A 26,457-nucleotide genomic window follows, 5' to 3' on the forward strand; every position below is an offset into this window, starting at 1 on the left:
CAAACCAAACAAACAAACAAAAAAAAAAAAACAGGGGTGGGGAGGGGAAAGGAATCAAACTATCTGGTCTTATCTGAAATAGTCCAGTCGCTGCAAACTTCTCTTTTCACATTCTACCCCCTCCTCCTCACTGTCCTTCTTAACACCTCCCAAGACCCATTCTTTATGAATTCATTTTCTTTCTTATTTTCTCACTTGGGTTTGTGAACATTCAGTATCTAAATTGCCCCCTTCACACATCAGCTGACCTTTCCTTACAACATTTCCAAAAAAAGTATATATATATGTGAATATATGTGTGTGTGTGTGTGTGTGTGTGTGTATATATACTTTTTTTTTTTCTGGTTTGTATCTCTACAGTGTCTAGTATTTTGGTCCTGATTCAAACTCTGTTATAGCACTTATTCTTTATAAAAGAACAGAATTATTTTACATTTTAATCCTCCATTTCCAGATTTCCTCATTTTAAAAGGAAGTTTATAAACCTCAACCTTCATCCCCGATGTTAAAAATCCCCTGGGCCTTTCCATAGGCAGGTTTCAAGGTCTGGCCAATTATAAAACGTCATAAGGCTGGACTTTACTGTGACCGAGATTATGTGTCTTGAAATCCCTGCTGAGTCTCAATTCAGTACAATCAGAAAACAGAGTGCAAGATGTCTGCCGTGGGTTAAATGGTGACCCTCCCTGAAGATATGTCCAGGTCTTCACCCCTAGTATCTATCTATGAACGTGATCTCATTTGGGAAAAGTCCCTGCAGATGTAATTAAGTTAAGGATCTTGAGATGAGATCATCCTGGATTAAGTGGGAGGGCCCTAAATCCATGACAAGTATCCTTATAAGAGACAGAAGAGGAGAAGACACAGAGGAGGAGGTTATGTGAGGACAGAGGCAGAGATGGGAGTTAAGAAGCCACAAACCAAGGAACTTTGGGAGCCACTGCAAGCTGGAAGATGAAAGGAAGGATGGTCCCCTAGAGCCTCGAAATCTCTCACCTTGATTTCAGACTTCCGGCCTCCAGAACTGTGACAGAAACCTCTGGGGATGAGGCCCAGACAGAAGAGCAAGGTTAGACCCCCCTGTGCTCTGATCTAACTGGTCCTGAGTGGGGTCTGAACAGGTGGTGATCAGAAGGTACAGCCAAGATCCAGCCACTGCTATGAAGTACACATATTGTCTCCAGGCTCTTGATAAGGAACCTGAAGCTCAGAAATGATCAGCGATTCAGCCACAGTCCTCCCATACCCGGGTCCCATGAACGTTTGGTCTGAATGTTTGTTTTCCCTCCCCCAATTCACATGTTGAAACTTTTTGGTTTTGTTTTTTTGCAACAGGGTCTTGCTCTTACCTCCCAGGCTGGAGTGCTGTGGTGCCATCACAACTCACTGCAGCCTTGAATTCCTGGGCTCAAGTGATCCTCTCACCTAGCTGGGATTACAGGCAGGCACCACCACGCCCAGCTGATTAAAAAAATCTTTTAATGTTTTGTGGAGATGAGCTCTCATTATGTTGCCCAGGTTGGTCACAAATTTCTGGCCTCAAGCACACCTACTGCCTTGGCCTCCCAAAGGGCTGGGATTATAGGTGTGAGCCACCGAACCCAACCCATATGTTGAAACTTAATCACCAATGTGATGGTATTAGGGGGTGGGGATCTTTGGAAGGCAATTAGTGCTCTTATAAAAGAAACTCTGGATAGCGCCTTCACCCTTTCTGCCATGTGAGGACACAGTGAGGGGGGTGCCATCTATGAACCAAGAAACGAGCCATCTCCAGACACTGAATCTGTCAACTCTTTGATCTTAGATTTGCCAGCCTCTGGAACTGTAAAAAAATCAATGTTTGTTGTTTATAAGCCACCCCCAGTCTATGGTATTCTGTTATTGCAGCCCCAATGGTTTAACACATCACCCCTACACCATGTGGACAGGACATTCTGTCTGAAATTCTGGCACAACTGATCAGAGGAGAGCTTCCGTCTCCCCATCTGTAGAATGGTGTTAAAAACTCCTGGCCAGGCGCGGTGGCTCACGCCCGTAATCCCAGCACTTTGGGAGGCTGAGGCGGGCAGATCACGAGATCAGGAGTTCGAGACCAGCCTGGCCAATATGGCGAAACCCCGTCTCTACTAAAAATACAAAAAAACTAGTTGGGCGTGGTGGCGTGCACCTGTTGTCCCAGCTACTCGGGAGACTGAGGCAGGAGAATCACTTGAATGCAGGAAGTGGAGGTTGCAGTGAGCCAAGATTGCACCACTGCACTCCAGCTTAGGCAATACAGGGAGATTCCATCTAAAAAAAAAAGAAAAAAATAACTCCCTTGCAGGGTTGTTGCAAAACTTAAATTGGGTAATGTAGGCAAAGTCCCCAGCCCAGCCTGGCACATAGAAGGTGCCTGATGCACAGAAGACATCCCAAAGTGATAAGCACATGATACAAGAATGCCCTGAGAGGTACTGTAGTATACTTAGTTCAAATCTTATTAAGCTCCTCCAAAGAAAGGCAGTGGGAATATCCCAGGGGCTGTAGGATTACTATGAGTTTATTGTTATCCTGTAGTCAAATGTAAAGAAAAATGCTGACCATCTCAAATAAAAAATGTGACTGTCCAACAGCATGCAGGTTTCCTTGCGTGAGTGAAAGCCTGGGTGGGCATTTCCATTTTCTGGAAGCTGTCACATGCCAGTGTCCATAAGTATGGTGCTTGGAGGAATTGCGAGAGAAGGGTTCTTGTTTGTGGGATGTTATGACTGGGTTCTGAGTCCAGGGGAAGCGATAGTCTTCAGTGCTCAGAACCAATTTCTTTCCCTCTTTCTCTTACGTTTCAGAGGCAGGAACATTCTGTTCCAAGTGGACGAAAGCAGAGAGCAGAGCAGATTGTCCCTGCTGTGCGCTGCTCCCTTAGGCGATTTCACCTGGGGGCCTCTGGAACCTTGTGGTCCCAGTCAAGCAGGGAGCTCTCCTTGAACGGTGCATGTACTGGGCAGCCACCTCCCAATGGCAGGTTGGGTGAGCCTCAAAGTCTGGCAGGCTTCATGCATCTTAAAGGTGACATACAAGCTCTACTTGTGAAGGGCTGAGAGGCATACAGAGGCATATGCTATCCTTTCATTCTAGTAATCTTCCAAGCCAGGGCAGGGCTCCCTTCCCCCCGGTTCAAGTTCAAGTCCAAGTTCAAGAAATCCTACATTAACTCAGGGCTAAACTTTACCTGGTTGAAATGGTAATTCATTGGAGGGGAATGCAAATGAGATCTGCAACACCTTGGAGCCTTCAGGAAAAGTTCCAGAATGCAGAGAAAGAAATCTAACATGTGATATGTGTTTTTCATTCATACCTATTTAGGGTAGAGGGTTAATCCCCCTAGTGTATTCGTTTCCTGCTGTATCAAGTATCACAGAGGACAAAAAAAAAAAAAAAAGTATCACAGACTGGTGGCTTAAACATCAGAAATGTATTGTCTCACAGTTCTGGAGGCTAGAAGCCCCAGATCGAGGTGTCATCAGGGCTGGTCCTTCCGAGGGCTGTGAGGAGGAATCTATTTCATGACTCTCCCCTGGGCATTCCCTGGCTTGTAGAAGCATCACTCTGGAGTGAAGTCATCACATTCTCACTGCGTCTTCATATCGTCTTCCCTCTGTGCTTGTCTGTCTCTGTGTCCAAATTCTCCCCCACCCCCCCCTTTTTTTTTAGACAGAGCCTTGCTGTGTCGCCCAGGCTGGAGTGTAGTGGCGCCATCCAACCTCCACCTCCTGGGTTCAAGCAATGCTCCTGCCTCAGCCTCCCGAGTAGCTGGGACTACAGGCGCCCACCACCATTCCCAGCTAAGTTTTGTATTTTTAGTAGAGATGGGGCCATGTTGCCCAGGCTGGTCTTGAACTCCTGACCTCAAGAGATCCACCTGCCTTGACCTCCCAAAGTGCTGGGATCACAGGTGTGAGCCACTGCACTCAGCTCCAAATTTCCCCTTTTTATAAGGACACTCATCATACTGGATTAGGGGCCCCCTAATGATCTCACTCCAAGTTGATTAGCTTTGTAAAGACACTATCCCAAATAACTTCACACTCTGGGGGTTAGGATTTCGACATAGCTTTTTTGGGGGGACACAAACCCATAACATGAATCAGAGAGGTTTTCACAAGGCAAGTCTTCTAGGTTCCGCGGTCACTCTTCTAGCTCACTCACGTGGTCACGGAGCATCGAACCCCAGGAGTGGCATCTGGCTCCACTGGGGGATGTGGAACTTCTCTGCAAGCGATGCTCTTGCCTCAAGGGCCCTGCCCAGCTCCTCTCGCCCGGCAGCTGGCTGGTGGGGAACGCGTGGGGCTGCAAGTTCTTCTGGCCAGGGTTTTATAAATTCATCCACAATGAGATCTCTGGCTCCGGATGCTACCGATTCTCTCCAGGCTTGGCAGATGGCAAATTGGACCCTTGTAGTTAAAGCTCATCTGTATCGAGGGGGTTGAGCTGGTGCCAGGGCTGTTTCCCTGGGGCCAGATGGACCTCGGCACATCTTTAGAAGGCGCCCCCTCTATAGGATCAACCACACCTGCAGGCCTCATCCGTCTCACACTGGGACAAGGCAGAGCAAAGGGCTTGTTCGAGCAGCCCATGTAAAACTGCGTCCCCGTTTTGGATAGAATCAGTCTCCCACTTGGAAGGTGCAAGGAGAAGCCCACAGGAGAGCTTGGTCCAGTTGGGGATGAGTTTGCATCTTGGAGGCAATCTTATTAGCTGACATTCACTGAGATATGAAGTCTCCATGATTAATTACGCTTTCGATTTGAACCACAAAGGGCAATAGCCAACAGGGGCTTGCCCTGTTAATTGAAATGAGAAGTTTTTGACAAATGCCGAATGAAAAAAGGCTAAGCAAGAACTCCAGCCAGGAACTGCTACATTATGTAACTATAACCCTCAGCCCTAAAATAGGGATGGATGAACAACACATATCACATGTCATATTTTTTTCTCTCCATTCTGGAACTTCTCCTGAAGACTCCAAGGTGTTACAGATCTCATTCTCATTCCCCTCCAATGAAAGTAAAGTTTAGCCCCGAATTAATGTAGGATTTCTTGAACTTGAATCTTAAGAGGGATACACATAAAACCAAGGAGCTTTCAAAGCAGCTAGTCCCCAAAGACCACTTATTAAGTGACCCTATCCATATGAAATGCCCAGATCAGGGAAATTTATGGAGACAGAAAGTAGATCAGGGTAGTTGCTGAGGGTTGGGAGACAGGTGAGGGGAGAGGGAGAGGGTAGGGAGATGATAGCTAAAATATATGAGGTTTCTGTGTGGGGTGATGAAAATGGCTGATTGTATGGTATGTGATCTACATCTCAATAAAGCTTTTTTATTTTTTTAAATTATTATTACATGGAGTCTCACTCTGTCACCTGGGCTGGAGTGCAATGGTGCGATCACGGCTCACTGCAACCCCCACATCCCAGGTTCCAGCAATTCTCCTGTCTCAGCCTCCTGAGTAGCTGGGATTACAAGCGCATGCCACCACACCCGGATGATTTTTGTATTTTTAGTAGAGATGGGGTTTCGCCATGTTGGCCAGGCTGGTCTCAAGCTCCTGACCTCAGGTGATCCACCCGCCTTGGCCTCCAAAATTGCAGGGATTACAGTGGTGAGCTACTGCATCCAGCCAATAAAGCTGTTTTTTAAAAAAGAGACAAAACTAAGGTGCTTTCAGAATGTGCTGGAGAACTGACCTAAAACTTGACTTAAAAGGTCAACTGCTATGCATCAGCTTAAAAAAAAACAAACCCAAAACCCTAAATGCAAATCATGCCAGAAGCAGTCAATTCTTGCTTTGTTAGCAGTTAATACCTAAAGTGCTATTTTTAAAGCATTTGCTCTTGGCACTAGAATGAACCACAAACCCTGAGCGGTTTGTGCTTTTTCTCTGCAAAGTGACTCTCTTAAAGGAGCTTGACTCATAAGGTGCATCTGATGTGTAGAAAGGCACTGAAAGGCAGCTGTGGCAAGGAGAGTGCTTCTCTGGGTGTTTTGCGCCCTTCTCGGTTATAGTTCAGTGCCAGAAACACTTGAAACTAACTGCTTTAAGAAGAGGGATGAGGCAAATGAGAAATTTGAGCACATCACACAAAACAATGTAGTAGTCCATGGTTTTGGCCAGGCGCCGTGGCTCACGCCTGTAATCCCAACATTTTGGGAGGCCAAGGCGGGTGGATCATTTGAGGTCAGGAGTTGGAGATCAGCCTGACCAACATGGTGAAACCTCGTCTCTACTAAAAATACAAAAAATTTAGCCAGGCATAGCGGCACATGCCTATAGTCCCACTTACTCAGGAGGCTGAGGCAGGAGAATCGCTTAAACCCGGGAGGCAGAGGTTGCAGTGAGCTGAGATTGCACCACGGCACTCCGGCCTGGGAGACAGAGCAAGGCTCTGTCTCAAAAAAAACAAAAAAAAGCCCATGGTTTCTAGCCCCCAGTATGCCTTTTAGGAACTGGGGAGAAGATGAAAGCAAATGAGAACTTGCAAGAGAGGTGGTCAGAGGAAAGTCAAGGAAGGAAGGAGGAAAAACTAACCCTAGGAGCTAACGTCTTCAAGTGCTTGCTCCATACCAGAGTCTGTGTCAGGCACTTGAGATTCGCTCTCTCATTTCATCCTTGTGATGTAATACCAAATAGATTTGGTTTTTGTCACTGCTTCCTGAGACAATGCTCCAAAAGCTCTTGGAATTTCCTGAGTGATGGGGGTGTCCTTTGGGATGCATAACAAGCTCCTTCTGATCACATACACAGGTGAGGGGCCCTGGATGGCCTCAAGATGGCTCTGGTCACCAGAAACACCAAGTGATTAGGGGGTTAAAAGTTTCAGCCCTGGCCGGGTGCGGTGGCTCACGCCTGTAATCCCAGCACTTTGGGAGGCTGAGGCAGGTGGATCACCTGAGGTCGGGAGTTGGAGACCAGCCTGACCAACATGGAGAAACCCCGTTTCTACTAAAAATACAAAATTAGCTGGTGTGGTGGCGCAGGCCTGTAATCCCAGCTACTCAAGAGGCTGAGGCAGGAGACTCACTTGAACCCGGGAGGTGGAGGTTGCGGTGAGCCGAGATCGCACCATTGCATTCCAGCCTGGACAACAAGAGTGAAACTCTGTCTCAAAAAAAAGAAAAAAAAAAAACTTTCAGCCCCATCCACTGACCTCTGGGGAGGGAGGGAGTGCTGGGATTGAACTCCGTAAACGCTTAAACACACCGACCTGCTGGGAGGATGGCACACCCAGAGGGGGCACAGAAGCCCCAAGTCCTCACCCTCCAATACCTCACCTGACTCGTCTCTCCCATTTACCTGCTGCTGAGTCATATCCTTGATGATAAACTGGTAAATCTAAGTAAATGTTTTCCTGAGTTCTGTGAGCCTTTCTAGCAAATTATTGAGCCTGAGGAAGGAGTCATGGAGACTCCAGATTAAAAAAAAATTTCTAATAAAAAAATAGAGATGGGGGTCTCACTCTGTTGGCCAGGCTAGTCTTGAACTCCTGGCCTCAAGTGATCCACCTGCCATGGCCTCCCAAAGTGCTGGGATTACAGGCATGAGCCACTGTACCCGGCCAACACTTCAGATTTATAGCCTGTCAATCAGAAGTGGGGGCAGCTTTGTGGGACTGAGCCCTTTAACTTCTGGGGTCTGATGCTAACTCCAGATAGACAGTGTCTGAATTGAATTAAATTGTTGGATACACAGCTGGTGCTGGAGAAATGAACTGGTTGGAGACACAGAAAACACCCCAGAATTCTCATAAGCTCTTAAAAGTAGCCCACTATTATCTGCATTTTCAGTAATGCCCCAGGGGATGCCCCCATGGTATTCCCAAGCTCACACTCCCATGGTTCCATCTCAGCCCTAGCCACGAGCTCCTTCCAAAGCTCCTCCTTTAGAAACTTCCAGATGGGCAGCAGGTGCAATCTCTATGTTCCTCTGCAAGCTTCTGGGGACACTTATTAGTCTCACCCGTCTTGCAGGATGGTAGCATTGAGGGTGGGCCTCCAAGTTGCCAGTTTGGCAAACAGTCAACTATTTTCTGTGTATGTGTCAGGGTCTGGCTCTGTCACCCAGGCTGGAGTGCAGTGGTGCAATCATGGCTCACGGCACCCTCGAACTCCTAGGCTCAAGCAATCCTCCCACCTCAGCTTCCTGAGTAGCTAAGACCACAGGCACGTGCCACCGGGCCCAGCTAATTAAAAAAAAAAATTTGTAGATGGACTCTTACTATGTTGTCTGGGCTGGTCTCAAACTCCTGGCCTCAAGTGATCCTCCCACCTTGGCCTCCCAAATTGCTGGGATTACAGGCATGAGCCACTGTGCTGGGTCTATAGCCAGCTTTTTTTTTTGCAGATGCCCCAGTTTCTGTAGTTGATTCTCTCAGAATACTCCTGTCGCATGGGATTGGGGTTAGGCAAGAAGTATACTCCCAATGACTGCAAACTCCCCTCCTCCATCTCCACATAGGGCCTAGGGAAGGGGAAGACAGGGGCAACCAGAGCTGTGGGAAGAGGGTCATCTGGGCCATTGGTGATTAGCAGCTGCCTGGTGAATTTGGAGTCCCAATTCCTCTTTGTCCCCAGCTTTGGGCCTGGTTCCCAGTTCCAGAGCAACAACAGGTATCTCCCTAACATCCTGTTGCACAACACTAACCTATTCCTCTTGGCGCTACAAGTATAGTTCAAGGTCATCTCTAATCAAAAGCAATAAGGTCATTCAAGGGCACACTGGACAGGTCCCCACCTTAATACATGTGACAGTGAGAGGCCAGGAACCCAGCTCCTCCCATAAAGGGAGCTTATTAGAACCTGGCTCGGTTTGCAGCCTTTGAACTTGAGGCTGTTCTGCACTCTGATTTTAGCAGTGCTCTTTAGACACAGGCTATGGAGAGACATTAACAGCCCGCATTCCTACCGAGGATCTACAATTTGGCCTAGAACTAGCTTAAGTTTATTAAATCAAAAGCTGATAATAGGCTGACAAATATCTTGATGAGCTGCAACATGCCAGCAGGGACCAGCACCAGATTAACTGTCCCCAAGTCTAGCCTGCTCCTTGTGTACTGTATTATTTTGGGAAATTTAGGCCTCCAACTTGTCAAACCAGAAACTAGGGTAGAGTTGTTCAATAAGCCAATCAGTCTGTAATTTGAAGACAATAAAATATTTCCATTTTTAGATTTCAAATTTATTTGAGCTTTAGAACTTATTTCGTTTCTCCAAATGCACTTTTGGAATCCCAGTACATAAAGCAGGTAAAAGTGATGAGTGGATTCTTCAGGCTGTTTCTCCCTTCACTGATACAACATGTTTCACTGTTTCCCATGCCCGGGAGCACCTTGTGGGGTCCTCAGATCTGTGCAGCAGGACTGAGAGATGAACCGAGGAGGCTTTGAAGTGACAGAGAACCCATGCCCTGCCCCCAGGTTGGAATTTCAGCTCCAGTAACTACTGTGTGAACTCGGGCAAGTTATTTAACTCTAAGACCATTGTGTGGATGCTAAAGTGAGAAAAGGATTATTTTCGAATTAGGGTCTGTAGATGGGTTCTTCGGTGACTAATGGCTTTTTTTTTCTTTTTTAAAATAGGTTCCTGGGCTGGGTGTGGTGGCTCACATGTGTCATCTTTGGGAGGCTGAGCGGGCAGATGGTTAGAGCTCGGGAGCTTGAGACCAGCCTGGGAAATCCTGTCTCTACAAAAAAAAAAAAACACCCCAAAATTAGCTGGGTGTGGTGGTGTGCACCTGTAGTCTCAGCTACTTAGGGGGCCGAGGCAGGAGAATGGCTTAAACCTAGGAGGTCAAGACTGCAGTGGGTCATGATGGTGCCACTGTATTCCAGCCTGGCAACAAAGTAAGACCCTGTTTAAAAAAAAAAAAAAGGTTTCTATTCTATAATGGAGGATGGCCAGTTTTTAGATTTTTGGGTTTTTTTTTTTTTTTTTTAATAGACCCCAAGATGCTTTTGCAAATCCACTATTTCTGGAATGTTTGTAAAGAAGCAAATTTCTCTCCAAGATGAGGAGTAGGGAGTTCTATCAGGGATTAGGGTAACCAAGACTGGAAAGCTCTTTTTTTTTTCTACAGGGACCAGTCTTTCCCTCAGACCATTTAGCTCACGAGACTCGGGGTTGGGAGATATATATATATATATAGTATATATATATATATATTTTTTTTTTTTTTTTTGAGGACGGAGGTCTCGCTCTGTCGCCCGGCTTGGAGTGCAGTGGACCGGATCTCAGCTCACTGCAAAGCTACCGCCTCCGGTTTACGCCATTCTCCTGCCTTCAGCCTCCGAGTAGCTGGGGGACTACAGGCGCCCACGCCACCTCGCCTGGGCTAGTTTTTTGTATTTTTTAGTAGAGACGGGTTTCACAGTGTTAGCCAGGATGGTCTCGATCTCCTGACCTCGGATCTTGCCCGTTCGGCCTCCCAAAGTGCTGGGATTACAGGCTTGAGCCACCGCGCCCGGCCGGGAAGATACATTTAAGAAGGCAACTATTTCTTTGAGTGATTTCCAAAGACAACAGTTGTTTGCACATCTAGCTTTACCTGAAGGAGTCTACTTGGTGTAGGAGAAGCATAATCTTTGGGGTAGGACACTTTGGGGTTTTGAATCCAGGCTTCCTGAAACTTCTAGCCAGTTACTTAGACTCTCTAAGCCTCAGTTTCCTTATCTATAAAATGGAGATGATATTGGCCGGGTGCAGTGGTGGCTCACACCTGTAATCCCAGCACTTTGGGAGGCTGAGGCAGGTGGATCACTTGAGCCCATGAGTTTGAGACCAGCCTAGGCAACACTGCAAGATTCCCATCACGACACACCCATATCCCCCCCACACACACATACACACACACACACAAATAGCTGGTGTGGTGGCACGTGCCGGTAGTCAGGAGGCTGAGATAGGAGGATCGCTTGAGCCTGGAGGGGTGGAGGTTGCGGTAGCCTTGGTCGCATCACTGTACTCCAGCTTGGGTGACAGAGTGAGACTCTAAACAGTGGCATTTATTTTTCTCAAAAGTTAGTTCCATACCCTATAAAACCAGGTTTAGCAATTTTGTGAGAAATGTTCACTGAAAATTCTAAGGCCCAAGCTAATGAGCTAGTAATTATATGTCTTTCTCTGGGCCTCTTAATAATAAAAGACGAAGACAAGCACCTTAATAACACTTATTCTTTCTTGGGTATTTTTGGAACAGAAGCTGAACAGTTGTACTTGGAGTCTGAATAAATAGATGTGGAGGAGTGAATCGCTCGGTCAGGTCTTAGTTCTTAAGGAGAAAAATGCCACTTCAAACATCATAGAGTCATTGCTGCAGATTCTTAGAGTGCTAAACGAAGAAAGGGCTTGGAGGAGATTTAGCCAGAGGACCTGGTGGACAACTATTAGAGTATTTTTTTGTTTTGTTTTTGTTTTGAGACAGAGTCTCACTTGTTGTCCAGGCTGGAGTACAATGGTACGATCTCAGCTCACTGCAACCTCCACCTCCCGGGGTTCAAGCGATTCCTGCCTCAGCCTCCCGAGTAACTGGGACTACAGGCACCCGCCATCACGCCTGTCTAATTTTTGTATTTTTAGTAGAGATGGGGTTTTGCCATGTTGGCCAGGCTGGTCTCGAACTCCTGGCCTCAAGTGATCCACCCGCCTTGGCCTCCCAAAGTGTTGGGATTACAGGCGTGAACAACTGCAGCCAGCCTACAGTCTTTGGTTGGAGGAAATAAACTTCAATGAGTGTCAATCTGAAGCCACCCCCAAATCAGAAGCAACTTAGGAAAAAAACTGCACAAACGTATGTTATAATTAATGCTAGTAGATGTCAAGGAAGACTTTGGACCTGATTCTACAGATGGTATCAGATTCCCAACAGACAGAACAAAATTCAAAGGCACTGACCTCTCTCACAATTGGGGAATGGGCAGGTTTACAGGCCTACATTGCTAACCCCCCTGCATCACCCCTCCCCCAAATTAAGTAACAATAAAGTGGTTTAAAACCTTGAACACAATAAGTTGAGCTCTCTTAGGCAAAGCTTCCCTATGGTGAACGGATAGTAGATGTGATGAGGCATATTGCTCCTGCAGTCCTTGAGTAACAGACTGGGCCTCCTGACCTCGGGGATTGGTCATCTTGACCAGGAGCTCCTCCTTGATGTGTCAATCAAAATGAATCACTTTCTCTTTTTTTTTTTTTTTGAGATGAAGTTTCGCTCTTGTTGCCCAGGCTGGGGTACAATGGCGCGATCTCCCGCTCTTGGGTTCAAGTGATTCTCCTGCCTCAGGCTCCCGAGTAGCTGGGATTATAGGTGCCCGCCACCATGCCCGGCTAATTTTTGTATTTTTAGTAGAGATGGGATTTCTCCATGTTGGTCAGGCTGGTCTTGAACTCCCGACCTCAGGTGATCCGCCCGCCTTGGCCTCCCAAAGTGCTGGGATTACAGGCATGAGCCACCGTGCCTGGCCAAAACGAAACACTTTCTACCTGTCAAGGCATGAAAAAAGATGGGAAGCTCTGCTCTGAGGCCATTTCCCCAAACCTGGTGCATTTACACACTGATTCTCGGATCCCAGACCAGTGAGTCTGGTTGGGTTGGTCTAAGGTGGGATCTGGGTATCTCCAGTTTTCAAAACTTCCCTGGGTGATGCTGACCTGATTTGGGAGCTCTGTTGTAAGGGCCAAGCAGTTCTGGTGTTTTACTTTAAAAAGACTAAACACAGCAGGGGCTGATGCGGTTGGCCCCAGTTCTGAGCAACTTGTGTGGACTCGTTGCCTGTTTTCTTGAAAGAACAGAGCAGGGCCAGGCGCATTGGCTCACGCCTGCAATCCCAGCACTTTGGGAGGCCAGGGCAAGTGGATCACCTGAGGTCAGGAGTTCGAGACCAGCCTGACCAATATGGTGGAGCCCTGTCTCTACCAAAAATACAAAAAGTAGCTGGGTGTGGTGGCATGCCCCTGTAGTCCCAGCTACTCAGGAGGCTGAGGCAGGAGAATCGCTGGAACCCAGGAGGCAGAGGTTGCAGTGAGCTGAGATTGCGCCACTGCACTCCAGCCTGGGTGACAGAGTGAGACTCTGTCCTATTAAAAAAAAAAAAAAAAAAAAAGGACAGAGAGAAGTTCTCCATGAGATGGAACTGAAGAAGAGCTTGTCGTATCTGTTCACTCCTGGCTGAGAGCCTTGGGCCTTTAAAATCTTGCTTCCTTCTTTGAAAGTCTTAAATGTTAGTTTTCTATAGTACAGCTGTAAGAAGGCTCGTGGCAGACAGAGATAGCATGGCAATACTGCCTTGGGTACCATCCCAGCACTGCAGTGCCACAGATGGCCCAGACTTGGCACAACAAACAGAAAATGTAACTTCTAAGGTTTCTTCGAGGTGAAGTAGCACAGACACATGCCATCCGGAATTCAGGTTAAACTATAACAGAGGCAATAACACATTTTTTTTTTTTTTAAGTCTCAGCAGCACAAATGGCTGTAACTTCTGCAGGATCTCGCTGAGCCGGCGGAGGATCCCATGATCCTGAGAGCTGGAGCTATTGGTATCACACCTCTGCTCCTGTTCTCCACTCACACCGACAAGAGAAAAACGACACGCAAACAAACTCCTGTGATGGCACTCACGGTGGCCACCTTGCAAAGACACACGGTTTCCACGGAGCCACCATTCCTGCAACCCATCTGCAGAGCTCGAAGCCAGGGTCAAAGCAGAGAGAAGGGAATACTTATGAAATGCTTATTGTGTGCCAGGGACTGTGCTAGTCACTTTCCATGCCTTGCCTTTGACGTCATCTCACTTCTCCATCCCATTTGTCCATCTGTCAATCTATCCATTCTTTTGAAAGGAGGGAGGGACTCAGACACAGAATTGATGATGATCAAATGCAGTAGCTGTGACCGCCTAGGAGGCCCCCACAGCCAGGGCCCTCACCACATTAGGGCTGAATCATCTAGACACAGAGCGTCCAAGCTGGGAATCCCAATTCATAGGTTCTAGGGGTTATCTTTTGCACAGATCCCTTTACGAAAAGCCCAACTGTTTCTCCATTCCATGAATGTTTTACTTGGATGAGTTCTTCCCTCCCTGGTCTGTTCCTTTTGGGATATAGGGTGACAGGGTGATTTCTCCCAGGCTTCTTTCTTTCTTTTTTGAGATAAAGTCTCGCTCTGTTGTCCAGGCTGGAGTGCAGTGCCGCAATCTCAGCTCACTGCAACCTCCGCCTCCCGATTCAAGCAATTCTCATGCCTCAGCCTCCCTAGTACCTAGGACGACAGATGCATGCCGCCATGCCCAGCTACTTTTTGTATCTTTAGTAGAGACAGGGTTTTGCCATGGTCTCGAACTCCTGACCTCAAGTGATCCACCTGCCTTGGCATCCCAAAATACTGGGATTACAGGTGTGAGCCACTGCACCTGGTCCCCAGGGGCTCTTTCTATTGATTCAATGACCCCCAATGCCACAATCAGCAACTCCACTACTGGCAGAGACTTAGAATCTCTGGTTTCGATCTGGCATTTAGGAATTCATATGCTTTGATTTTGTTTGACCTACTTGGTCTGGCATTTCACTACCAAATTCAATTGGTAGGGTTTGCAACTGCTGCTCTGAACACTGAGTGCTGGGGACCATCATTCATGCCAATTACTGCAGCAGTTTAAATGGTTTTTTTCCCCCTTGAAAAATTTAAAACAATGAAAACTCTTTCTCTAGGATGAAGTTGGGCACTACCATTTTTTGTAGTAATCCCAGTAAAAATGAGGTTTGCTCCAAATGCTGAGGTAGCTTTGCATTATTAGGCCAAGAGAATAGCAGTGCCTTTTAAAATCAGCACTAGGCACTGTGCTTCAGCGAAACTTGGCGTCTCATCTTTCCTGGGTTTGGAAGGAATGAGGTCTGAGAAAGAAAACCTCATTGTTCCTTGGGAAGTTGCCAATTATTGGTCTGCAAATGGTGCAGCCAGGGTTGTTGAGGACTGGACTACTGTTTAATGCCTTTTTACTTCCAAATGCTACTATTCATGAATAAAATCTTATTGTTGTCAAGATGGCTGAGGGCAATTTGTTCATGAAAGAGGGTAGCAGAAGAGGGAAGGATGTAGGGTAATGGATTTGAATGGTCCTAAACCTCTGGGCACCCAGGAGCCTGCCCTCAACATCCCCACAAGAGAGTCAGCCTCTCTGGTGAGGTCACAAGTAGAGTCCCCTTGCATGGTTGCTCATGACCCCTGCTTTTTCTTTTTTCTTGGCCAATGGATTTTTTATTTTTGGTGACCCCTGCTTTGAAAGCTCCCTGTGACCTACAGAATAAAGTCCAAATTCATTGGCTTGGCACTCAAAGTTTTTCCCTTGTGCCTCACTGATCCTTGACTATGCACTGAGACTCCTTATTTTCAGCCATTCACTACACTGCCCATTCCATCTCACACATCTTCAGACTTGAGTTTGCTCCCATCCAAGTGTGAGTCAGGGGCAATTTAATGTAGCCACAGGGTATGGGCAATTTTGTTATATCTAGGAAATTTTCAACACATATGTCCATTGAGTCAACAGTTTTGCTTTTAGATTTATTCTACAGAGACGTTAGAACAACTCCCAGAAGATATCTATGGATGTTTCTTGCAGTATCATAATAAGAATGGAAACACTCTAAATGTCTATCAAATGGAGAATGATGTACACATGGCACCACTGTACACTGGCTTATTATTATTATTATTACTATTATTATTATTTTGAGGTAGGGTCTTGCTCTGCTGCCCAGGATTTTGGCTCACTGCAGCAGCCTCTGACTCCTGGGCTCAAGTGATCCTCCTCCCTCAGCCTCCAGAGTAGCTGGGACTCCAGGCATGTGCCATCATGACCAGCTAATTTTTATATTTTTGTAGAGATGGGGTTTTGCCATGTTGCCTAGGCTGGTCTCGAACTTCTGAGCTCAAGCGATCTGCCCACCTTGGCCTCCCAAAGTGCTGGGATTACAGGCATGAGTCACTGAATCTGGCCTTCACTGGCATATTATTCGGCCTAAAACTCACTAGACAGGCGCGTGCTGCACAGACAAATGGCAAGCTTATGTGATTAGTGAAATAATGCATGTTGCAAGGTGGTGTGCATAGCGTGAGTTTCGTTTTATAAAATAATACTATTTATGCATTATGTTTAAGTATAAACACGAACTTTAACAACAGTCATGTCTCTGATGAGGGATCATAGGAGATTTGCTCTGTTTTGTGTTTGCATCACGTTGGAATTTTTTTTTTTTACAAGGATCATGTATTAATTTATGAGCAAAAAAATAAACATAAATCTATTTCGTTTTTAAGGCCCAGTTCAGATTCCACCTCTCCTATAAAGTCTTCCCTGACCAGTCCTGGGACTCTTCCGGGGATGACTGTGTGTATGAGTTTGAGGAAAGTAGATCACACGTGGCTATGTGAATGTATTTCTCTTGCTGCCTCATTCTGCACTATCACTTAGCATTTGTGTCATTATACCATATCCTCCCAACCAGATCATGAGTTTCCTTTTTTTAAGACAGGGTCTGGCTCTGTCACCCGGGCTGGACTGCAATGGTGTGATCTCAGCTCACTGCAACCTTCGCCTCCCTGGTTCAAACGATTCTCCTGCCTCAGCCTCCGAGTAGCTGGGATTACAGGCATATGCCACCACACCAGGCTAATTTTTTGTATTTTAGTAGAGATGGGTTTTCACCATTTTGTCTTGGCTGCTCTCGAACTCCTGAGTTCAGGCAATGTGCCTGCCTTGGCCTCCCAAAGTGCTAGGATTACAGGTGTGAGCCACCGTCCCCAGCCTCTCTCTCTCTTTTTTTTTTAACAGAGTCTCACTCTGTCACCCAGGCTGGAGTACAGTGGCACCATCTTTGGTTCACTGCAAGCTTCGCCTCCTGGGTTGAAGTGATTCTCCTGCCTCAGCCTGCTGAGTAGCTGGGATTACAGGCGCCCGCCACCATACGTGGCTAATTTTTGTATCTTTATCCTGTTCATTTTTGTATTTTTAGTAGAGATGGAGTTTCACCATGTTAGCCAGGTTGGTCTCGAACTCCTGATCTCAAGTGATCTGCCTGCCTCGGCCTCCCAAAGTGCTGGGATTACAGATGTGAACCACTGAGCCTGGCCTTCTCTCTCAATTTCAAACAGCGCTGGCATCATCCAGATCCTGGAAGGGGAGGGGGCTCAGGGCCCGCGATGCGGCAGCTGCTGGGGACCTTTCTCTTGTATCTTCTTTGCAGGCTTCCTCCCTCACCCTCCAGTTTTAGAGGCTCCCACCAGGGACTCCTTTGGCAGCAGGGATTTCTCCCCATCCCAGTGATGTCATCAGCCCTCTTATTTTCCAAGAAGCATGCGGGCCGCAGTAAGTTGGAACCCACTGCAAAACAGCTGCGTTACTCTCAGAAAGAAACAGATGGACTTGAGGGAAAGGGGAAAAAAATGATAATAACAGCACAACAGAGTGAACTTAACAATGTACCCCGGCAAGAGGCAGCTGTGTTGAATCTGGCCATTAGAGGTAACGGAAAATCTTTACCACCCTCAAAGGCCAAGATGTAGACCAGAATGAAAATATTTTTAATTTGAGGGAGCCGAGTGATTTGGATGAAGCTCTTTGTACTGAAGGGTACAGCTAAATATGACAATATTTACTTAGTTGGTCTCTCTGTTCCCTTTCTGAGGGCCGGTCCTTAGCAAACAACATTTAATCTCTCACCCTTGACAGTTATTGGAAAAGCTAGATGTATCTCTTTTTGTTCCGTTCTCTCTCCCTTAAGAGAGAATTCAACAGATATTTAGATCTGTGGGGACCAATGAACTAGCTGCCAAGGAGTTCTTGGTCCAGGAAGGCTATGATCCAGGGACCTGGAGACTTAGTCACTCAACTTAAGGGGAAAGTTCAAAATCAAATTCTGTCTGAAAAACATTCAATTATGCCACATCAGGGGCCCATGCTTCTAGGACAGCCTCATGTTCTTCTTTCTCCTTTGTTGCTACCTGAGTTCAAAAAATTGCAAATTTCCCCATTAAGTTACTATGCTGTATTTATCACTAGTAAGATGGCCTTTATATCCTCCAAAATACAGGGGATGAGAAATTGCTTAATCTGTAACAAGAAAATCAATTCAAAAGGCAGTAGAAGACAGGACCTTTGAGGGCTTATACAATCTTGTTTTTGTACCCTCAATGCCTAGTATGTAGCTGGCACACAGTAGGTGCTTAGTAAATGCTAACTAAAGGAATTCATTAATGAGTCTTGATACCAGTAGGTTTTACTGTTTCCTTTCCTTGGATTGGTCTATGTTGTCAGGGTTTATTGATCTTGGCATACTTGACATTTTGGAACTGGATAATTCTCTGTTGTGGTGCATTTTGGATTCTTTTCTTTTTTCTTTCCTTTTCTTTTGTTTTTTTTTTTTTTAGACGGAGTTTCGCTCTTGTTTCCCAGGCTGGAGTGCAATGGTGCAATCTCAGCTCACTGCAACCTCTGCCTCCCAGGTTCAAGCAATTCTCCTGCTTCAGCCTCCCCAGTAGCTGGAATTACACGAATGTACCACCATGCCCAGCTAATTTTGTATTTTTTGTAGAGACGGGGTTTCTCCATGTTGGTCAGGCTGGTCTTGAACTCCCGACCTCAGGTGATCCACCTGCCTCGGCCTCCCAAAGTGCGGGGATTACAGGCATGAGCCACTGCACCCGACTCTTCTTTCTTTTCTTTTCTTTATTTTTTAGGGACAGAGTCTCGCTCTGTTTCCCAGGCTGGAGTGCAGTGGCATGATTATAGCTCACTGTAGCTGCAAACGTCTGGGCTCAAGTGATCCTCTCATCTCAGCTTCCTGAGTAGCTAGGACTATAGGCACATGCTACCATGCCCAGCAAATTTATTTTTATTTTTATTTTTTTTGTAGAATAGGGTCTTGCTGTGTGGCCCAGGCTGGTCTTGAAATCCTGGCCTCAAGTGATCCTCCTGCCTCAGCCTCCCACAAAGTGCTGGGATTACAGGTGTGAGCCATTGCACCTGGCCCATTTTGGATGTTCAGCATCCTCCCTCCCTGACCTCTACCCACTAGATTCATGACATGCCCTATCCAGTTTCGACAATCAAAAATGTCTCCAGATATTGCCAGATGCCCCTGGGGGACAAATTTGCCCATAGTTGAGAACCTCAGGGCTAGAGACTCCTTTGCTTTTCATTACATAAATCAACAAAGATTTAAAAAAGGAAGCACACACACACAAAACCCTCTACTTCTACTTTCTTGACTAGGAAAGACATTCCTTTTTCTCTTCCTTTGCCCTGGAGGTATGTCTGAAGATTGAGAAGCTGCACACACCCTACACATTTGTGTCTAGGGGAGATTGCTGCACGTGGCAGCCCCCAGGAGGCCAACACAGATGCCATTTTCTTTGATCACTCCCCATCTCATGATGGAAGCCAGACCTCATGAACGACTGCAGTGAATGGAGGAGAAAGAGTACTGGACTTGAACTTGACTGCGAGCCAACATCAAAGGCCTCTGGGTTAGATCTCTCCCAGCATGGCTTTCAGAGATTCTCTAGCCTGGACTAGTCCTACAGGCTAGAAGTTGAGGTTTGTTCCTGCACCCCAAAACTGCCAACTCAGCCTTGCGGGTATGGCTGCACTGTCTGTGGCCTCTGCAGGCACGCTCTGACTTATCGTGCAGAATTCCTCATTCCTCCGCTGGGATCTTCACCTTGAAATCTTGGCAGAGCATCAAGGAGCTGGGATGAAAATCTTGGCAGTAGCAAGATGCTATGTATCAGCCGCATAACCAGTCCAACCTGCTCGGCTTTTGGCTTCACCCCTTTTCCTGCTTTGGTGTTGATGATGGTCATTTTCCACGTGACATGGTGCAAACAGCTTTATGATGCTTCTGGGCAGACAGGGCCTCAGTGGTCTCTGTGACTAATGGAGGGGCTCTCTCTGCCTGAAAAAAATCACACTAATTTCCCCCTCCCCCACAATACAGCACTGCCCTGCAGAGTCCATTAATGACAATGAGAACAAACTTGAAACTAAGAGTTCTTTGAGAACTGAAGATCAGGCCTTAATAGGAAATAGCAGCACTGCAAACATGAGAATAAGGAAAGCACTGAGCTGGGCTATCAGCTGATCCTGAATCCCCAAAGCATGCTTCTGAATCCCTGGCTAGTGGCGATGGCACGAGGGCCATGGGGCAGAGGGCACCCACTGGAAAATTCCAAGCTCTGGTCACCTTCATGAGAGAGGCAGTCTTGATTGTGTGGCTCGAAGGTTTCCAGTGAGAAATGGAAAAAGAAAGGAAAGTCTTTTCACCCCCTCTTTTGGCCTGGATGGCCGTGTGTGTGTGACAGTAGCTGGGTGGAGAGGAGCAATCCAGATAACCCTGGTCTGGATTCATCAGCATCAAAAAAATCCAGGCACAGATTCAGCCCATCGACATCCGGCTTCCTCACATAAAGAACGTTACTATTTAGGACGCTGACATCGTCAACTTACAAAGATGGATGGGAAGAAAAGGCCCATGAAGCTGGATGCCTCCGATTAAAAATAAAAAGGAACTCTGATTCACAACTACTTGCTTAATGGCAACGAATTCATTTTCTTTGATAGCGCTTGCTCTGAAATTGTCACTGCTGGAAGAAAAAAAGCAAAGTCCCTCGCCTTCACTCATTCATTCAGCAACCATGGAGTGAGTGCCTGCTACGCACTGGTGCTGTAGCAGCGGCTGGGGAACAGCTAGCTCTTGTCTTTGCAGAGCTCATGCCATAGCGATGAGCTAGCACAATCTAGCATGATCTAGAAGCTATGGACCAGAACTTCGCTGTGTCCAGACCAGCAGTGGTGGGGGAGCGGCATGCCCAGGAAAACTCAGAAACGGGGAGTCCTGTGTGAGCTGAACTCTAAAGGAGGGCCAGTCAGGGGTTTTAAGTACAGAACAAGGTCAGATTTCATTTTAGAAGGAAACTCCTGTGGTGGGGTGAAGGGTGTTAATTATTTACAGTGTGCCAGTTAGACATTTATGTCTGTTTGGAAATGGTTTGCCTTCTGAATCTGTTGTTCCTCTTACTCCCAGTCCCTGGCATGTTTACCGTAGACACAACCACCAAAACAGCCCAGGAAACTCACCCCTCTTCCTTTGGGTGGGTTCAGACTGCAGTCTGTATTCTGGCCTGTTGAAGATGGTGGGGCTGGGGTCACAAGGGAGTCGCCCCTGGGGGAATGCTTTTTCTAAGATTTTATTGCAGGCTCCCAATGGTGCCTGTAGCCCTTTGTGATCCGGCTGCCAGGTCCATGGAGGAGGAATTCCACCTGTTACAGAGGCCAGCAGATCCCCTGGGAGGTCACACAATGGATGATGAGTGTGCAGGGCTCAGCCCTATAGGCCCCCTTCTCCCGCATCCATTCAGTAACCCTAAGACTCTAGGACAGGCCAGGGGTGGCCCTGAGCATCAAAGCTGAATCCAGAGTTCCATCCATCTTCAATCACCTCTTCCTGTAGAACAAGGTTTCCCAGCCTTGGCACTATGGACATTTGGAGCCAGATAATTTTTTTTTTTTTTTTTTTTGAGACGGGTCTCACACTGTCGCCTGGGCTGGAGTGCAGTGGTGCAATCTTGGCCTCCCAGGTTCAAGTGATTCTCCTACCTTAGCCTCCAGAGTAGCTGGGATTACAGGCGCCTACCACCATGCCCAGCTAATTTTTTGTATTTTTAGTAGAAACGAAGTTTCACCATGTTGGCCAGGCTGGTCTTGAACTCCTGACTTTGTGATTCGCCTGCCTCAGCCTCCCAAAGTGCTGAGATTACAGGCGTGAGCCACCGCATCCGGCTGGAGTCAGACAATTCTCTGTTGTGAAGGGCTGTCCTGTCTGTGCTGTAGAGGATTTTAGGAGCATCCCTGGCCTCTACACTCTAGATACCAGTAGCCCTCTTATGTTTTGACAACTGAGAATGTCTACAGGCATTGCCAAGCATCCTCGTGAGGCAATAATTGCCCCCAGTGGAGAACTGTTCTAGCGGACAGTTTTCCATTCTCTTCCTACTCCATCTCTTGGCAGCATTCAGCACCTCTGGTCACTCCCTTCCTCTTGAAACTTACATTCCTTGGTGCATTTCCCTTGTTTTCGTCCTAACTTTCTGACTAATTCTTTTAGATTCCTGATTCTTTTAGATTCGACCTGATCGCCAGCTGCTGCCATCCTTGAAGGCTCGGACTTGAACCCCTTTCCCATTTATACTTCATGCTTTCTTCCTCTCATCCATCCCCAGGATTTTTAAATCTCCTATTCGCCAAATACTCTTGAGTTTGTCTCCAGCCCAGATCTCTCGCCTAAGCTCCAGACTCATTTCTGTTTGTGTTAGCTGCCTCACTGACATCACAAAATCCACGCATCTTTCTCCAAGGTACACCTCTCTTCTCATCTTCCCATTTCAGTAAGCAGCACCCCCATCTATCAGTCGCTCAAGCCAGAATCCTTAAGGCCATCCCAACTCCTCCTTCAACCTCATCCCCACATCCAATCTATAAGCAATCCCTGTCAATTCATCCTCATCTTCAAAACATACATTAAAACCATCTGCTCCTCTCCATCTCTGCCGCCAGCCCTCTAGCGCAAGCCACGATAGCACCTAAGTAACTGATAACATAATGATAGTGACCTTGGTGGTCTCCTGACTCTGCTCTTCTCCAGTCCATTCTCCATCCAGAACAATCTTTTAAAAGTATAATTTAGATCCTATGACGCCTCAACTTCATTTACTTACTTACTTATTTATTTATTTATTTATTTTTTTGAGACCGAGTCTCTGTTGCCCAGGCTGGATTGCAGTGGTGTGATCTTGGCTCACTGTAACCTCTGCCTCCTGGGTTCAACCTCGGCTTCCCGAGTAGCTGGGACTTCAAGCGATTCTCCTGCCTCAGTCTTCTGAGTAGCTGGGACTACAGGCGCATGCCACCAAGCCCGGGCAATTTTTGTATTTTTAGTAGAGTTGGGGCTTCATTCTGTTGGTCAGGCTGGTCTCAAACTCCTGACCTCAGGTGATCTGCCTGCCTTGGCCTCCCAAAATGCTGGGATTACAGGCGTGAGGCACTGCGCCTGGCCTGAACTGTCATTTTTTCCATAGCATATCTCCTGATCCTATCCTCTTAAATGCAGTTTCCTCATCACAGTCTCTCTCTGTACCTGCCTTCCTACACTTGTGACTCTGAACTCCATATGTATGTGTGTGACTATTTCTCTACTGTTCGCCAAATACTCTCTGTGTGGTATTTGTTAGATTGGAAGTATCCTGAGGGGAGGGACCCTAAGTATCTCTTTGGCTCATTGCTGCTGCGTCCTTTTTTTTTTTTTTTTTTTTTTTTTTTTTTTTTTTTTTTTGAGACAGTTTCTGGCTCTGTTGCGATCTCAGCTCGTCAAAGCCCCCGCTTCCTGGGTTCAAGCGATTCTCGTGCGTCAGCCTCCCGAGTAGCTGACCACCCTGCCAGCTAATTTTGTATTTTAGTAGGTTTTTGCCATGTTGATCAGGCTGGTCTCGAACTCCTAAACTCAAGTGATCCGCCTGCCTCGGCCTCCCAAAGTGCTGGAATTACAGGTGTTAGCCACCATGCCCAGACATCCCCGTCTTAACATTGTACGTGACACTCAGTGAGGGCTCCATAAATATTTATTGGATGAATAATTACTGGACTCTTTACCACTCATCTTGGCCAAACTGCATCCAGGGAAGGATACTTTAGGACCCAGGGAAAGAGGTTTGGACGTGCCCATGAGCGACTCTGTGAAGCATGAAGGAAAAGCTCCTTGAATGTTTATGTGAATGAAAGGAAGCTTTCTAGTGGAGGTTCTTTGGGGGCCCAGAGCATAGGGAAATGAGTCAGGCACGTTGACTAGAAATGAGACTTGATTTCTTCATTAATATTCTATATTTGTGTCAAGACTTCCTACTGAATCAGGAGGGAACTCCCTGAAGTCCAGGCAGAGCCACGCCAAAGCACACTGGGAGGAAAAGCTGAAATTAGTTCAGAGTTTTCTGGCAACCCTGCTTTCCTGGAAGACCCAGAGCTCCCAAAGAGGCCGGGAGGTCCAGGTAGGACAGCAGCCCAGGGGAGCCTGAGGCGTCACAGGAGTGCTTTGCACAATGCTCTGGACATCATCAGACCCCATTAAGCACTGGCGGACTTGACATGAAACTACAGGATTTCCATGGAGCGAGACAAGGGGAAGGTCAATGGTGCCCTGTTTATTTCCCTCTTCGGCCGTTCCACAGTTACGCAGAAAGCATTTAACTTTGTTTATCTTAAAATGCATAGGTGTGGTTGGCCGCAGAGCACAATGAAAGTTGATGATGTTAAAACGCTCACCCTTTGGGTGGAGATGAGCAACACACAGTGATCCACATCAGCCTCTCCCCATCTCTTTCAGGGACAGCAGCTGAAGACATGTGCCTGCAATTAAGCAGCCAAGCATTTGCTAAGATCAGGTAAGACTTTTATACCAAAACGAATCCCAAAATGTGGAGGCAAAAGAAATCCGAACCACCATGTTGGGAGCCTGGTTTATTTGTGTAATGACAGAATTCATTTTGAAGAAGTTTATTTATTGTGTCTCCCATCAGCCTTAATGACTCTGGGAGAAGAGTTTCAAGGTCCGCGTGTTACGGTTCGAGGACGAGTCTAGGGCCCTGATTCCAAACATATTGGGATTGGTGGCATGTTGCTAACCAACAAAAATAGCCCTGCATCTGCTGTCATTGCAGGGCTAGGATGTTATATACAAGTGGGTCACCCAAGTTCCGTCAGCAGCCATTAATAAAATACTAATGGGATATAAATGGTGACTCGCACAAACCGTATAGCAGGAAGGTAGAACTAAGGCAAAGGATGGATCCTGGTATGTTGAAAACCAGAGAGAAAGAAGTTCTCTGAAATTTATTCTCAGCCAAGAACAAAGGAGATGCCCTCATTAAAGTGCTTGCTGTTTTGAGAGAAAGGAGCTGTGCTGAAATGAGCTATCAAAGTTTTCAAGGATTGATTCAGATACAGATAAAACACAGGTGGCTCATGCCTATAATCCCAGCGCCTCGGGAGGCCGAGGTGGGCGGATCATTTGAGGTCAGAAGTGGGAGACCAACCTGGCCAACAGGGTGAAACCCCATCTCTACTAAAAATACAAAAATTAGCCAGGTATGGTGGTGGGTGCCTGTAATCCCAGATACTCAGGAGGCTGAGGCAGAAGAATGGCTTGAACCTGGGAGGCAGACATCACAGTGAGATCACACCACCGAACTCCAGCCTGGGCCAGACTCCATCTCAAAAAAAAAAAAAAAAAAAAAAAAAAAAAGCATGAGATTGGGGAGACTGCCTGTTGTGTTTCAGGGAGGCCAGTGTGTTGGACGGCCCAGCCCTATGGATACTGACGTTGCCAAAAAATGATGGCAGAGTTGGGAGACAGGAAAACTAAGTGGAAATTGAGTAACGGCCAGGGCCAATGATGGTCCCTGAAGAGTTAGGGACTTAATTTTGAGACTCGCAAAAAGAACCAGAAAGACATAAAAGCAAATTGAATCCACACAATGAGAGATGGCATCCTCCCAAGTTAGGAAGCACTTAAGAAATAGTTGTGGAATGAATGAATGAATGAATGAATGAATGAATCTCTTCCACATCTCATCCCAAATGTCGCTTACCTCAGATTCTTTGTAGTAGCGCTCTGGAATTTCATCGCAGGCAATATCAATAAAGCAAACTTCTCTCTCCAGGTCTTTGGCTTCATTGTCGAAAATCTGAAAAAGCAGAGCAACATCTCAAAGGTTAGTGATAGCAGGTGTTACCTTCCAAAGTGCCTGAGGCAGAGTAACCCCCATACAGAGCATCTTCACACGTCCCAGTGCCCCCGGCTAGTGCTTTCACCAGCCTCAGAATGCGCAAGAATCATAGAAAGCTTTGATTCATGGCTTCGGTTTTGTCACATCAGAGGCAGGTGTAGCATCAATCACTGCTTGGTGAGAGGCAGAAGAAAAACTGGGCTGTTTTTAGAAGTTCAAGAGTGAGGAAATTGATCTCTTCCAAAAAATATCTCTTCCTAAACTGAAGTGTGCTGATTTTGGCAGTTCACCTGAACAGGAGGAGTAAAGAGGTTGGAAAGGGTCTGGCTAAATTTGAGTCAAAAAGCAGGGATATAGGCCAAGAGTTAGAAAGAGTATATTTTTTAAAATTAAAATTATATATATATGTTCAATATAGCAAGTATCTCAACTCCCTATATTCTAAGATGTCTCTACAGGCTGCACAGCCACTTGTGACTAAATGACCCAAGATGCTGGAGAAACTTGGCCTGCATTCAGACAGGAGCTTCCCTAGATTATTAGATGTCTGACAACTTAGCAGTTGCCTGCCACTGCCGTTCCCATGGAAACAGACAT

General features: G+C 46.6%; 1 protein-coding gene across 3 annotated transcripts in view; it reads right to left on the reverse strand.

The window, feature by feature from the left end:
• PITPNC1 (phosphatidylinositol transfer protein cytoplasmic 1) overlaps positions 1-26,457 on the reverse strand; it is a 346,211-nt gene that overhangs the window by 42,533 nt on the left and 277,221 nt on the right. For all 3 annotated transcript variants that reach the window (XM_017855834.1, XM_017855835.1, XM_017855836.1), the window contains exon 6: positions 25,723-25,818. In XM_017855834.1, the coding sequence (XP_017711323.1) occupies positions 25,723-25,818 (96 nt within the window). The remainder of the gene's footprint in view (positions 1-25,722; positions 25,819-26,457) is intronic.

This window comes from Rhinopithecus bieti, unplaced genomic scaffold (genome assembly GCF_001698545.2).
Source record: "Rhinopithecus bieti isolate Rb0 unplaced genomic scaffold, ASM169854v2 scaffold_39870, whole genome shotgun sequence".
NCBI lineage: Eukaryota > Metazoa > Chordata > Mammalia > Primates > Cercopithecidae > Rhinopithecus > Rhinopithecus bieti.